This window comes from Empidonax traillii, unplaced genomic scaffold (assembly GCF_003031625.1).
Source record: "Empidonax traillii isolate 1590-97213 ecotype Southwest subspecies unplaced genomic scaffold, ASM303162v1 scaffold432:size744455, whole genome shotgun sequence".
Classification (NCBI taxonomy): domain Eukaryota; kingdom Metazoa; phylum Chordata; class Aves; order Passeriformes; family Tyrannidae; genus Empidonax; species Empidonax traillii.
Window position 1 is genome coordinate 464036 of NW_020955625.1, and position 12688 is coordinate 476723.

At 45.8% G+C, this 12688-nt stretch overlaps 1 protein-coding gene across 4 annotated transcripts in view; it reads left to right on the forward strand.

Annotated features, from left to right (window-relative positions):
* Positions 1 to 2489: 2489 nt before the first annotated feature.
* Positions 2490 to 12688, forward strand: part of LSM14A (LSM14A, mRNA processing body assembly factor) — a 19146-nt gene continuing 8947 nt past the window's right edge. The window contains exons 1-4 of one of the 4 annotated variants that reach the window (XM_027894526.1): positions 2490 to 2798; positions 9445 to 9608; positions 10778 to 10910; positions 11891 to 12013. In XM_027894526.1, the coding sequence (XP_027750327.1) occupies positions 2678 to 2798; positions 9445 to 9608; positions 10778 to 10910; positions 11891 to 12013 (541 nt within the window). In that variant the 5' untranslated portion in view covers positions 2490 to 2677. The remainder of the gene's footprint in view (positions 2799 to 9444; positions 9609 to 10777; positions 10911 to 11890; positions 12014 to 12688) is intronic. The other 3 variants (XM_027894527.1, XM_027894528.1, XM_027894529.1) reach the window with 3 other exon arrangements.

Genomic DNA, 12688 nt, shown 5'->3' on the forward strand with positions numbered 1-12688 from the left:
TTTTTTTTTTTTTTTTTTTTTTTTTTTTTTTTTTTTTTTTTTTTAATTCATTCTGGCCAACTTCTCTCTTCCAGAAACTTGCAAGTTGTTTCAGAAAAGAGTGTCCAGCCTGTCCAGCCTCCAGAGGAGACACTGAGAAGGGGACCCCATCCATGTCTGTCAGTGTGTGCAGGGAGGGGGCAGAGGATGGACCAGGCTCTGCTGGGGGGGCCCAGCAATGGCACGAGAGGAACGAGAGGAACTGATGCCCAGGAAGCTCCAGCTGGACAGGAGGAAGAACTTCTTTGCTGGGCAATGACCCAGCTCTGAACAGAGAGCAGAGAAGGTGTGGAGTCTCCTCACTGGGGATATTCCAGAACCATCTGGACACAATCCTGAGCCTCATGCTGTGGGATGACCCTGCTGGACCAGATAACCCACTGTGGTCCCTTCCAACCTGATCCACTCCGTGATTCTGTGAAAAATAAACTCCGATAGTTTTCCACTTGAATTCTCTCCTGAAATGCTCATTTACTGTGTCCTGAGCTCAAAGAAATGTCTATTTCTATTTCCTGTTCCAACCACACGAGCTTGGAACCCTAATTCTATAAATGGGAGTACTTCAACTCCACTTTTGAGAGGCAGATGAGGAAAGAATTAGGAAGTTGTTCACCAGAAGCAAAGCCACGTGACTCTTTGGGGCAAACAGCTGTATTTCAAGGTATTCCTCTTCCCCTTCTCTGGGCTGTCGTGTCAGAACCACCTTTCCTTCCTCCCTTCCTCTGGGTCTGCTCCCTCTCTCCATGAGCCAGGACTGCCCTGTGACCTCCCCTAAAGGTGTTTTTTCCTTTCAAGCCCCACCCATATCTGATGCAGATACATCCTCCTCTGTGAGGAGGCAGGAAAACCAGAGCTGATCCTCCAGAGTGTTTGCAGGCTCTCCACCTCCTCCAACGGATGTCATTTTGCCCTGGTTCAGAAGCAGCCACACCAGCCTCTTCCCTTGTAACAGAATATCGGTGTCTTTGTTACTTTTCTAAGGAGTAGCTTTACTTGACCTGAGTAGGGGTCTCCTGAGGACTTGATATGGTTTATGAGTCATTTACTGCAGAACTTTGCTACAAAGTCTTTCAAGTAGTCCAGGACATGGTGAGAGCGATTACAGGAAATCTCCCCGGGCACTCAAATCCTCCGTGACTTTACAGTCAGTTCAACTCGGGAACAAAGTTCCCAGGACTCTATTCTGGCTCCCATTTAGAAACACACGGGCCCTTTCTGGAAAAATCTGGTTGGTTATTGCGTTTCAAACCCCTATTCCGAACAAAATACTTGCTGAATCTTTGCAACATATTAATGTCCAGTAGCTGCAACAAAAGCTACTAAGTCCCCTTTCCAGAGGTTGGTCTTTGTTGTGTTGTTTTCCAGGCTGTAAATACAAAAGGGGAACCTGTACCATGTTTTAAGAGGCAAAGCTTCCAGCAGAAGCCTTATTTGTGATTTTTATTTAAGATGTACAAATTGAGTGCAATCTCAAAATCGTGATTTTGTGTGTGTGTTTACCTGTACTAAAGGGGTATTTTTTCAGGTCGAGATTTCATCCACAGTTGTGTTACTGTTGGCTGGCAAGATCTGACTCTCTCAACACCCTCAGCAGAGTAAAACGGGATCCTTGTGGAACACAAACCCGTGTTATCCCCGCCTACACTCCTGCGCTTCTCCTCACGGCTGCGTCCTGAACTTGTACGAACGGCTTCTAAAATCATCGGGATTTGCCATTCCAGGTGGCTCGGGCAACCCTCGGACACGCCAAATCACCAAACCCGCCGGCACTGCCCGGAGCTCACGGGACGGGGCCGGGGAACCCGGGGGCAGAGCCGGGCCGGGCCGGGCTGGGCTGGGCAGGGCCGGTCGGTGCCGCTCCTCCCGGTCCCGCCGCCACCCCATTCCGCCGGTGCCCGTCCGGTCCGGTCTGTTCTGTGCCAGTCAGTCCAGTCCGGTCCGGTCTGTTCGGTGCCAGTCAGTCCAGTCCGGTGCGGTCCGGTCCGGTCTGTTCGGTGCCAGTCAGTCCAGTCCGGTCCGGTCTGTTCGGTGCCAGTCAGTCCAGTCCAGTCCGGTGCGGTCCGGTCCGGTCTGTTCGGTGCCAGTCAGTCCAGTCCGGTGCGGTCCGGTCCGGTCTGTTCGGTGCCAGTCAGTCCAGTCCGGTCCGGTCTGTTCGGTGCCAGTCAGTCCAGTCCGGTCCAGTCCGGTCCGGTCTGTTCGGTGCCAGTCAGTCAGTCCAGTCCAGTCCGGTCCAGTCCAGTCCAGTCCGGTCCGGTCGGTGCCGCCGCTCCGTCCGTGCCTCTCCCGCTCGGCCGCAATGGCCGCCCCTCCCCTCCCGGCTGTGCGCGGCCCGGCCCCGCCCGGCGCTCTCGCGAGAAGTGCGCGGTCCCGGCATGCCCGCGGCGGGCCGGGCGGGGGGGCGGGCGAGGCGAAGGCGGCCATGTTGGGAGCCGCGGGGCGCGGGCCGTGCTGAGGCTCCGGCGGGGTCGCGCTGGGCGCTGTGCTGCGCGGGGAGCGGCGCTCGGGACCGGGGGAACAGCGCCTGCCGCGCCTCTGCGCCACGCTCGCTGGGCGGCCGGGGCCCGGCTGGAGGAGCGCTTGGCTGGGGAGGGAGGAGGAGGAGGAGGAGGAGGGGTGTCCCTGACCGAGGAGCAGCGCCATGAGCGGGGGGACGCCCTACATCGGGAGCAAGATCAGCCTCATCTCCAAGGCCGAGATCCGCTATGAGGGGATCCTGTACACCATCGACACCGAGAACTCCACGGTGGCGCTGGCCAAGGGTAAGGCCGCGGGCGGGAGGGGAGCGGGCGGGACCGGGGGCGGCCGGGGCGGAGGGGCTGCTCGGAGCCCTCCTCGTCCCGCCGGGGCGGCTGCGGCGGAGAGGAGCGAGGGGCTGGGGAAGAACGGCGGCCCCGCTCCTACCGGGGCCCCGCGGAGCAACCGGGAGCGGGGCCGGGCCAGCGCTGGGCTGAGGGTCCCGGGCGGAGCGCAGGGACGAAGCTCTCGGCAGTGGAAGCGCTCCAGAGTTAGTGCGTAAAAGGGAGAAGGAGGGGGAGGCTGCGAGGGGGTTTTCTCTGCATCGTAAGGATTCCAGACCTGCAGGGTTCCCGGGCCGCGCACGGCTGGGCTGTGCCTCACCCTGGGACAGCCGGGGCCGGAGGGGATTCCCGAGTGCTGGGCTGTGGGCACAGGAGCTGAGCCTGAGCTCTCGGTTTGGAAGATATCTCTGGGGCGCTGCATGGTTCGAAATGCTATGGGAACGTGTCGGCCAGAAAATATATGTGTACATATATATATATATATGTATAAGAAAGTTAGAAAGACATGTTTGCTGAGAACAGAGTTGGGAAGAAAAGAAAAAGAGGATCTTTGAAACTGGGCGTCCGAAGGATTTCAGTGTTTCTCGAGCCTGATAATGCACTCTCAACATAAAACATCGAGTCAAACTGTTAGTCAGAACCTCTTTATAATGGATTTTGCAAAACTCAGTAGTGTTTTACTTTACACTTCTTGCTTCTAAGAAGTTTTGTTAAATCATCTAAATGCATATAGAGAAGCGGAGGATTTATGCGGCTGTAGTATAAATGAAATATTTTGGCCAGGGCCGATAGGAAAGGCTGAACGGCGGTCTGTTTGACACGGCTGGCTGATACCGTGTGGGGCGTTTGCTTTCACTGGCCTTTGTGGGAACTCTCAGTTGGGTGCTGTGGTACTTTAAGGCCTCCTCCCCCCCCCCCTCATTGTTTAAGAAGTAGATTTGTTTTGTAAATTCTGATACGTGGGCTTTGGAACACCTTGCAGTAGGTTTGGTCCTTGTATTTCGTTTATGAGGCACTTAGATTTTACTGTGTGACTTGTACTTGTTTCTGAAGTTGCCTTTGGGTTAAATTATCCTGCTGGAGTCTCATTATCTACTTTAAGAGGACAGCTGGTATCGGTTTATGTGAGAAAAATATGAACACTGTGATTAAAAATAAGTGTTGAGGGATTCCATTTGCACGCCGTGATTGTTAAGGTTTGTGCAGAAGAACTTGGAAAAAGAATCCCATCCTCGAGGACCTTGTGATAGCCTTGTCCAAAATTAGACTGATTTCGTGCTGACCAAGCCAATTTTGCATGACTTCTCAAGAGTGGTTAAGTCATGTTGTGGCATATCTGCCAAAGTGTACATATTTAAGACAGATCAAACTACAGTTACGAGTCTAATCTGCTCTCTTCCCATAGCTCTCGTCTCAAATGTAAATCCAAACCATTACATTTGCTTTAATAAAACTTGGCTGAGTGAGCTGAAGAATGTATGTTTTGTAATAGAGCGTCATGATTCAGAAGAGAATAAACCAGTATTTCTGGGCCCCATGGAACTAAAAATCTTGAGATTAATCTGGAGCTGATAACAACCACATTAGACCGAGGAACAGTCTGCTGTGCTCATGAGCAGAATGCTCAGCTCTGGAATATTGGAGGAATATTGAATATTCTGAAAGCTCAGGTCATTGAATGGCTGTGACAGAGTCTATGTAGGGTGGCAAGTGTGATTAACCACGGCCAGGTCTGTGTGTGAAAGCAGCAGAACTTCCTCTGCAACTGTGAATAGTTCCCTCTTCTTCCTTTGCTGAGTCCAGAAGTCAAACTAGAACTGTTTAATGTGGATCTTCATCACAAATGTCAAATTTTCCGCTAGAAGGAGGCAAAAAAAAAGCCTCAAAAGACGACTTGATGCTTTCACTTGCTCAGCTGTGTAGACTGGCATGTTGCTGTTACCTGGATTGAGTGCAGGACAGCTTATCATTATTCATATTCTAAAGGAATTCACTAAAATTGTGACATAAAGTGCAAAAGCAGAGGTAGAATCTGTTCTTGCATAACTGCAGATTCGCCCAGCAGTAGGATTTGTGTGAGCTAAACTCAAGTCAGAGACTAATCTCTTGAAGTTGTGTTCGTGGAATGCCCTCATTTATCTTAAATTGTCTGGGGTTCCAGACAAAAATAAGATCTCTGGGTTGCCAGCAGGGCCTGTAGTCCTCCCTCACTGAGGGCAGTCTGCTCTCCTTCCCTCATCAGCATTTTGTTTACCAGGCTGGGATCTTTCACTGAGCAAAACTTGGGGCCTGTGTCTCACGAGTCAGAGAGCAGCTGTTAAACACTGAGCAGAACATTTCTGTCCTGCACTGGAGTCTGAGCAGGGAAATCCGTGCATCCTCTCCCCAAATGTTGCAGTGTGTGGTTATTTAAACAGCAGGGAAAACGCCCAGGCACACTGGATTCCAGGCATTGAGCAAGCTATGCAAGTATTTGAGGTTCTTAAATAATATTGGCGCACATGTTTGCTTTGGATTGCCAGCTTTTCAGAGACAGTGTCTGCAACCAAACCACTCAACTCCTGTTGTCAAGCCTCAAGTTAAATTAACTTGAAATGTCTTTCCAGTTCATGGTTCTAATTAATAGTTCTTTCTTTTTAAAAAAAAGCATTATTAATTTTTTAAAATATCATGAAGTCCAACCAGTTTAAGAAGAGAGTTTGCAAGCCATGGTTAGTTTTCTTGCTGGGAAGTGCTGCCCTGCCTGGGGCAGTTAAGAATGATTGTGATGCTTGATCTGAAATATGGCAATAAAAATGAGGTGTGATCTTTCATACTGTAGTGTTTTTCAATTTCAAAGCACTGATTTGGAGAGAGTGATTTTTAATGCAGGTAAGCTATGTAAGAATATCCATGATGGGTTGGGAAAAGCTTTGTTCCTTTCAACAATAGGGAATCCTTAGGCATGAGAGTATAAGAAACAGGAAATTATATGTTGTCTCTCTGGTATAATGCACCAGTTGTCACTTTTCAGCTGTTGCACCATTGAGAGTTACATTAATTGATAGACATTATTGAAATAGCTTTTGGTAAATTAACAAGTAGTTAAACTTCTGGTATTTCTGGCATTTTCAGCCATCTGTGGTAGTGTTTGCCATGGTATAATGACACATCAAAAAGAAAACTTTCCTCTTAGACTTTTACACAGTATTAGTCGCAGGTGAAAGACTCGGAAATGTAGACAGAAGGAAGTTAAATTCCTGTGAAGATCTGAGCTGCTTTTTATCATTCAGGGGTGGGAGCGGGAAAGGGAAGGGTTACATTTTTATCATGTTTTTTTATAAATTGCTCCTTTAGTCAGTGAAGTGTCCTGCTCCCTGCATGTCTGGCGGTTTAGTGCACACGTGCCCAACCAGACCTGTGCATGGTGTGTCCCAGCAGAACAGTTCCTCTGCTCAAAGCCCCCTCCTGGCTGTGCCCTCTCATCCATGTCTTGTAAACTCAGCACCCAGCAGGAAGGGAACACGGCTGAACTGACTGTTCCTGTTCACACTCCTGCGCTGGGGTGTGCAGGGATCCCAGAGGATCCCAGGGGAGGGGTTGGGATGTTTGGAGGAACCCCTGTGTTTGTCAGGAGTGGGGGAGCTGTTTTTGTGTGTGTTTGCTGCCCAGGGAGGGAGGGGAGCAGAGTGAGTCAGTGCTGTGCACAGAGACTGAAATAATTCACATTATATGGGAACAGGGTCCTCTTGCTAGCAGAGTGAATAGCTTGGCTTTTGAAGAACATTCTACTTAAACCCCCTGTGTGAATCAGCAAGTAATCATATCTGCTAAGTGATAGGGCAAGGTGCAATGTTGCCATTGAATTCTACAGCAGTGTGATGTGGCAATATACATTAAAATATAGTAGTGACATAGTCAAAATCTGTACAAAAACTTGCTCCCAGCACTTGCATATGAACTTGGTGGAACTACTTGGGTGCAAGTACATACATGAATCCTTAACAGGGTGAGCTTCTTTCTAACTAGCTACATAATTGTGTTTACACTGATAAAAAAATAAGTTTGCCTTTAACATGATCTGGTTGCCTGTTTGTTTGCAAGTCCCTAAGCCAGTTTAGCTCTTTAAAAAAACCAAAGACCAAACCTGAACTTGCCAAGGTGAGGCTACTGGTTTTGCCACAGTTCTGGGGTGAGCTGTAAGATTGTGTTGCCTTTCACAGGCTTGTTTTCATTTTCTCTCACTCTTCGGTATTTTGCTGTAGATGAACCACTGAGCCTTGTTCTGGAGGAAGGAGGGAGAATGAGGGAATACCCCCAGAGAGGGGGCTGAGAGAGCGCTCCAAGCCTGTTGCTCTTCCAAAATTTTGTGATCTTGATACTTAGTATTTCTAATTATGCAAAACCGTGGTGAAAGCTGTTTCTTTCTAAAATGCTGTTGTACTGGCCACCTTAATATTAGAGTTTTTACTTTAATGGGCTCAGATTATGCTAAATCCTAATCCAAGTTGGGAAAGGAGAAACTGTAAAGGTAGCTAAGCCTTTGGAAAATACTAAAAGTAGCTTTAAACTGCTTGTGTTATACTGCTCTCCAAAGGGCCTGATTGGGGTAGACCCTGCAAAAGCATCGAGTAGCCCTTTTTTAGATCGCTGCCCATGACGACCTGGTTCCTGCTTTAGAAGGAAATCGGACTTGGGGTGGTTATTTCTGTTGCTTGGGGTGGGAAGGCAGGGCTGAATTGCCAGTCAGAGGAGTTTGCTCACCCCTCTCCAGCAGAGCAGATCTTCACTGGATGACACTGGGTTTGTCTTTTGCAGAAAGTTGTACAAAATGGCTACTAGAGAAACCAGAGAGAAGCAACAGAAAATCAGCTATAGTTTTACTTGCCAAGACAGCAGGTCAAATGCTGGAATGAAAGTCCAAGTTAATGTATTAGTTACCGCATAAATAGAGTATAGGATGGTCAGAGAGGGAGGGTGGATCCATGGTCAGGACAGTGAAATGGAAAAGCTTGGTGAATAGAAGCAATGGAATGAAGTGTAGTAATGCACATGACCAATTGATAATGTTATTAAGCGTTACCTGCAGTTAATTTCTGCAGATTAAGCTTCAGATATCTTTTTCTGTAGAGGAAAAAGAGGAGACAGATTTCTCTCCTGACAAGTATTGACTTTCACTTAACAGAATGTGCCTTTTTGCAGCACTTATATTTTACAGGACCATTCAGAGGAAACTTTAAGGTGCACAGAAATAGAAAAGTTGATTAAAGTCAACTCAGTAGATGATACAAGAATGAACAAAACAATTGTAGCCACTTAATGTTATTATTTTTCCTTGTAGTGTGATCTTTTTACCCCTTAATTTTGCTTCTCAAAAATGTTTGTAGTACTTGACTGTTAAGCTCTGTTTATGCAGCATTACAAGAAGTAACAGTGATGGAACATGGTCGGTGCAGCTTGAGAAATGACTCAGTGTCACTTCATACAGCTCTTGACTAATGGTTTTATGGCTGCAAATAAGTGCCTAGTGATGTCTCCAAAATGTTGATTCATCTGAAAATGAGGGAAATCTAATTCTGGTAAATTAAAGCCAAATACAGATTTTTCTCAGCATTATCTGTAGTACATTACAAAGCAACCACGATCTAAAAGGCTGGAGCAAAAACAGTCATGAGGGATTGTTAAAGCTGCTGCAAGTTGATGAGATTGTGAATGTCATTGTCATGATTTTGGAGTTTGGGGGTTTTTGTCTGTGGTTTCAATCCATTGTTTGGTTTTGGCTTATGAAACTCTGGCTCTTGAAGACATATCTCTTCAGCTGATTTTTTTTTTGGTTCTCTTGATACTCACCCAGGGTTTTAAGGTGAGGAGGGCAGTGACAGTAAAGTGATGTATCAGTTCCACCATGTACATGGTGATTTTATGTAGTGCAAAAGGAGGAGCTTGATAAACTTTGTTGCTGTGCAATTGGAAAACTGTTGGAATTCAGCTAGGTACATACAAATAATCCAATGTCTTGGCGTGCTGCACCCTGTGCAGGCCTCCTTAGGAAGATAGTTATGCCCCAGTGAGTTTGCTTCGTTTGACAGAGATCATATGAGCCTTACACCAGCAAGAGAATGCATTTTGCTCGGTGAAAATTGTACATACATACCACAGAATTCCTGTTGTTTTATTAAATCTTTATTTAGCCCTTGGATATACTGAGAAATACTTCACTTTGAATAACTTCTAATATTCTAGTTTCTAGTAGTATTAACATATTTTTTCCTGATTTGCAAGTACAGATATGAAGTATGTAAACTCATGTATTCCTTGATTCATAGGACTGACTTACCAGCCAAAAAAACTGCCTTGCTGCTTCCCCTTGCCCTCATAAAACAGTTGAAATAATGAACATGTAAGTGATAGCATAAGTGGTGTCTCAGTCTTTCTACGTGGTTTTTAACTGAAATTTTTAAGATCAAATGACTAAGGAGTCGATAATGATAAAGAATATGCTGCCTATTTAATAAGGTTGTTTTCCTCAGCAAAATTTTATTCTGTTTGTTTCAAGCTGTTGTTCTCTGCAGTAAGTTGTGTTGAATGTGGGCTGTTTTGATTGTTCTCTGTGTCTCCAACATTGCAGTTCGCTCCTTTGGCACCGAGGACAGACCGACGGACAGGCCGATCCCTCCTCGCGATGAGGTCTTCGAGTACATCATATTCCGTGGCAGTGACATCAAAGACCTGACTGTGTGTGAGCCACCAAAGCCTCAGTGCTCTTTGCCACAGGACCCTGCCATCGTTCAGGTGAGTCACAACATCTTCTCAGGTGTAGCCTGGTAGCTCTCAGTGCTCTCTGGCTGAGTGTTTAAAATGTTTATCGCTCTCAAGTTCACACAACCCAGCATAAAGAACTCTGGGAAGATGTGCCTCGTTGGAATCATGTCTTTAACAGTGGAATTGGAGGTTGAAACCCAACTCTAGCACAGTGCACTGGATTCCAAAGCTGCTGCTTTTTCAGAAACAATTTTTTTGTGGATCTTGATGCCTTTTTTGAAAGGCACTTGGCTTAGGAGGACACGTACGCAGGAGTTCTTGGAAAGATCAGACTTGGTAAAGGTCAGATGGAGTAGATGCTGAAACCTCTCCAAATCACTAGTGATTTTTGCTTGTTTGTTTCTTGATTCTAGTGTTCAGCTTCTTTTGCTGCCTGACTTAAGTGTTTCATCTAGCCATGTGTTTTTATGCAGGCTTCATACAAAGGGGCAGTTATTTGAAAAGGGAATACTTGGTAGCTGAAGGAAAAGCAGCTTACAGCTTGAAGCCTTCAGGATTAATCAGCTTGTTGTTTCATAGTAAATGGACTGGCAGAAATAGTCATTTTTCATTTTGGAAATCTGTTGGCTTATTGATTGTGCTTATGGAGTATCTTAAATCATCCCTGAGAGCAAGAGGGAAACTCTTGCTTCAAATGGAGCTTGATAATTCCATGTAAGTGTTCATGATTCTAATGTTTTAACTATTCTGTAGGATAGAATTCTTGATCCTTCCTTATGAGGAAAGGCTTTTTTCTTCCTCTGAGAGCTTTTGCTGAATTTGGTGCAACCCCTCTTGTCAGTGGTAGTTGAGACCTGTGAAGTTGCGTTACTGCCAACCCCAATAATAGTGATAACCCCACCGTCCTCAAGTATGTTTGGGTCTTTTATTGTTCCTGTGGGCTTTGCAACTTCAAGGAAAAAGATAAACACTTTCCAAGTTTGCTAACAAAGCTTATTTGTGCGTTTGACAACAGAGGTTCTAGGGAAAAGGTTGCAAAATTTCATGGCATTGTTTTCTCAGGTCTGTGATGGTGCAAGGGTAAAAGCGCTTTCTAAACCGTGTACATACCTGTGAAAACGCTTGTTAGAGTCTCTCCCTTTCTTGCCCCGCAGAACTCTTTGCTGGTTTTTGTGTAAAGGTGCTGTGTTTGTGTTCAGTCCTCTCTAGGGTCCTCGAGCAGCTCGTCGTTCCAGTCGGTGGGCTCGTACGGCCCGTTTGGCAGGATGCCGGCCTACAGCCAGTTCAGCCCCAGCCCACTCGTGGGCCAGCAGTTCGGGGCTGTGGGAGTCGGTACGTGGGGCTGGGGGACTTGGCTTTGCCTTGCTGGCTCTGCTCACGCGGCAGGCAGGGCTCAGAATTTCAGCAGTGTCTTATCCCGGGGCACATTGAAACTCTTCAGTCTGTATCAGTCCTGCAGTTTAGCTCAAGAGTACAGAGGTTTTCATAGGCTTTGCAGCTCAAATCAAAGCAATTATGATTGAAAATTAAACACCTATCTCAGAGGGACAAGTGGGGAAAGGTTCCTCTACTCAGGAATTCATTCTGTTTTGTATATATTCATCACATTCATCTTGTGGTCATGATATTTCCCAAGGGACAGAAGCAGCCCCTCCACAAAAGCCCCATCCATAACTGTGCTGTGACACCTTAACTGAGGGTTTGGATGATTCAGCACAGCCCTCCAGCTGTTAAAGGTGTTAGTTGGGTGTGAAATACCTGCTTGAAGTGTTTGTGAGCTGCATGGGCTGGTGGCTCCTTTATATTCCACGTTCCCTCTCAGACTTAACAACAAACTTTCCTTCCTGAGAGTTTTATATTTCACATTTTAGTCTTTCACACACGAACTTACAGTCTTGTAACTGTTTATGGCAGAGTGTTACTCCTGGTACTGAAAATGTTAGCCATGTGAAGGGAAGGCTGTAGAATTGGCCGTAATTTGATATCAATTAATGAGTTGTTAAAGTGGAAATATAGCAATAACATCTATTGCTCAGTAAGATGCTCTCACGACTATTTTTTGTTAATACTTGTGATGCTGAAGTTAGAAGAGCTCTTTTATGTTTTATATTAGATTAAAACAATCAAGATATTACAGTCTTACCCACTTACTGCACATACATATGTTAGATAAAACCAGAAGTGTATGGGAAGGACAGACTTATGTGCATTCTAGAGTAACTGTCTAATATGGCTTTACAAATCAGTACTAATTTAAAAATAATGAAATAAACCCTAAATCAGGTTTTACAACTATATTATTTCTTCCAAAGCAGGAGGTTCTTTAACATCTTTTGGAACAGACTCCTCAGCCAGTGCCAGCATGTCCCAAAGCACTGCAGTTGGTTCTGCATTTACAACAGATGCAAGATCTCTAAAAACACAGATGTCTCAAGGTAAAATCTGTTTTAGTAACTTTGCTCTTTTTTGACCAATGGTGCCCCCTTGGCTTAGGTGGTTGTCAGAAATGCCTACAAAAGAGCTGAATTCTGTCACAAAAACACCTGGTATTAAACCCAGAAAGCACCGGGAGGCTTTGTATTTGCTTTTTAAATGTGTTGTTCTATATCTTGGAGTGCTGCATAGGTAGCAAGACATTTGTTGTTATCCTTAAAGCATCTGTACTGAGGAGTAGGACTTAAGTGGAATAATGTTAGCAAATAGAGGCATGTGGAAATTCAGTATCTGGTTTTGTTGATAACATAACAAAACTCAGGATACTTCGTGCTGATTGAAATGAGAAGTGTTTCAGCCTACAATTTTGAAATCTTTATTCCTAACTGTGGCTTTTGTAGCAGCAGACCTGACTGCCTGGAGAGATGGTGACATGACTCAGGTCAGCTTAATAGGAACAAACTGTGTGGGTAGACTGTGTAGTTTTGGAAAAAGAAAGTAGAAGCAAAAAGGAAATTTGTGATGATTTTTGAGTAGCTAAGAAAAAAAAACCAATCTAACTAAACATTGAGCACCTTCACCCTCGCCTTTCATGCAGATGGCTCTCCAAAATCAAAACACCTGCTCTTCCACTCCTCACTGCTGTGAGTAAAGGGATGTGCTAAGATATAACCCCT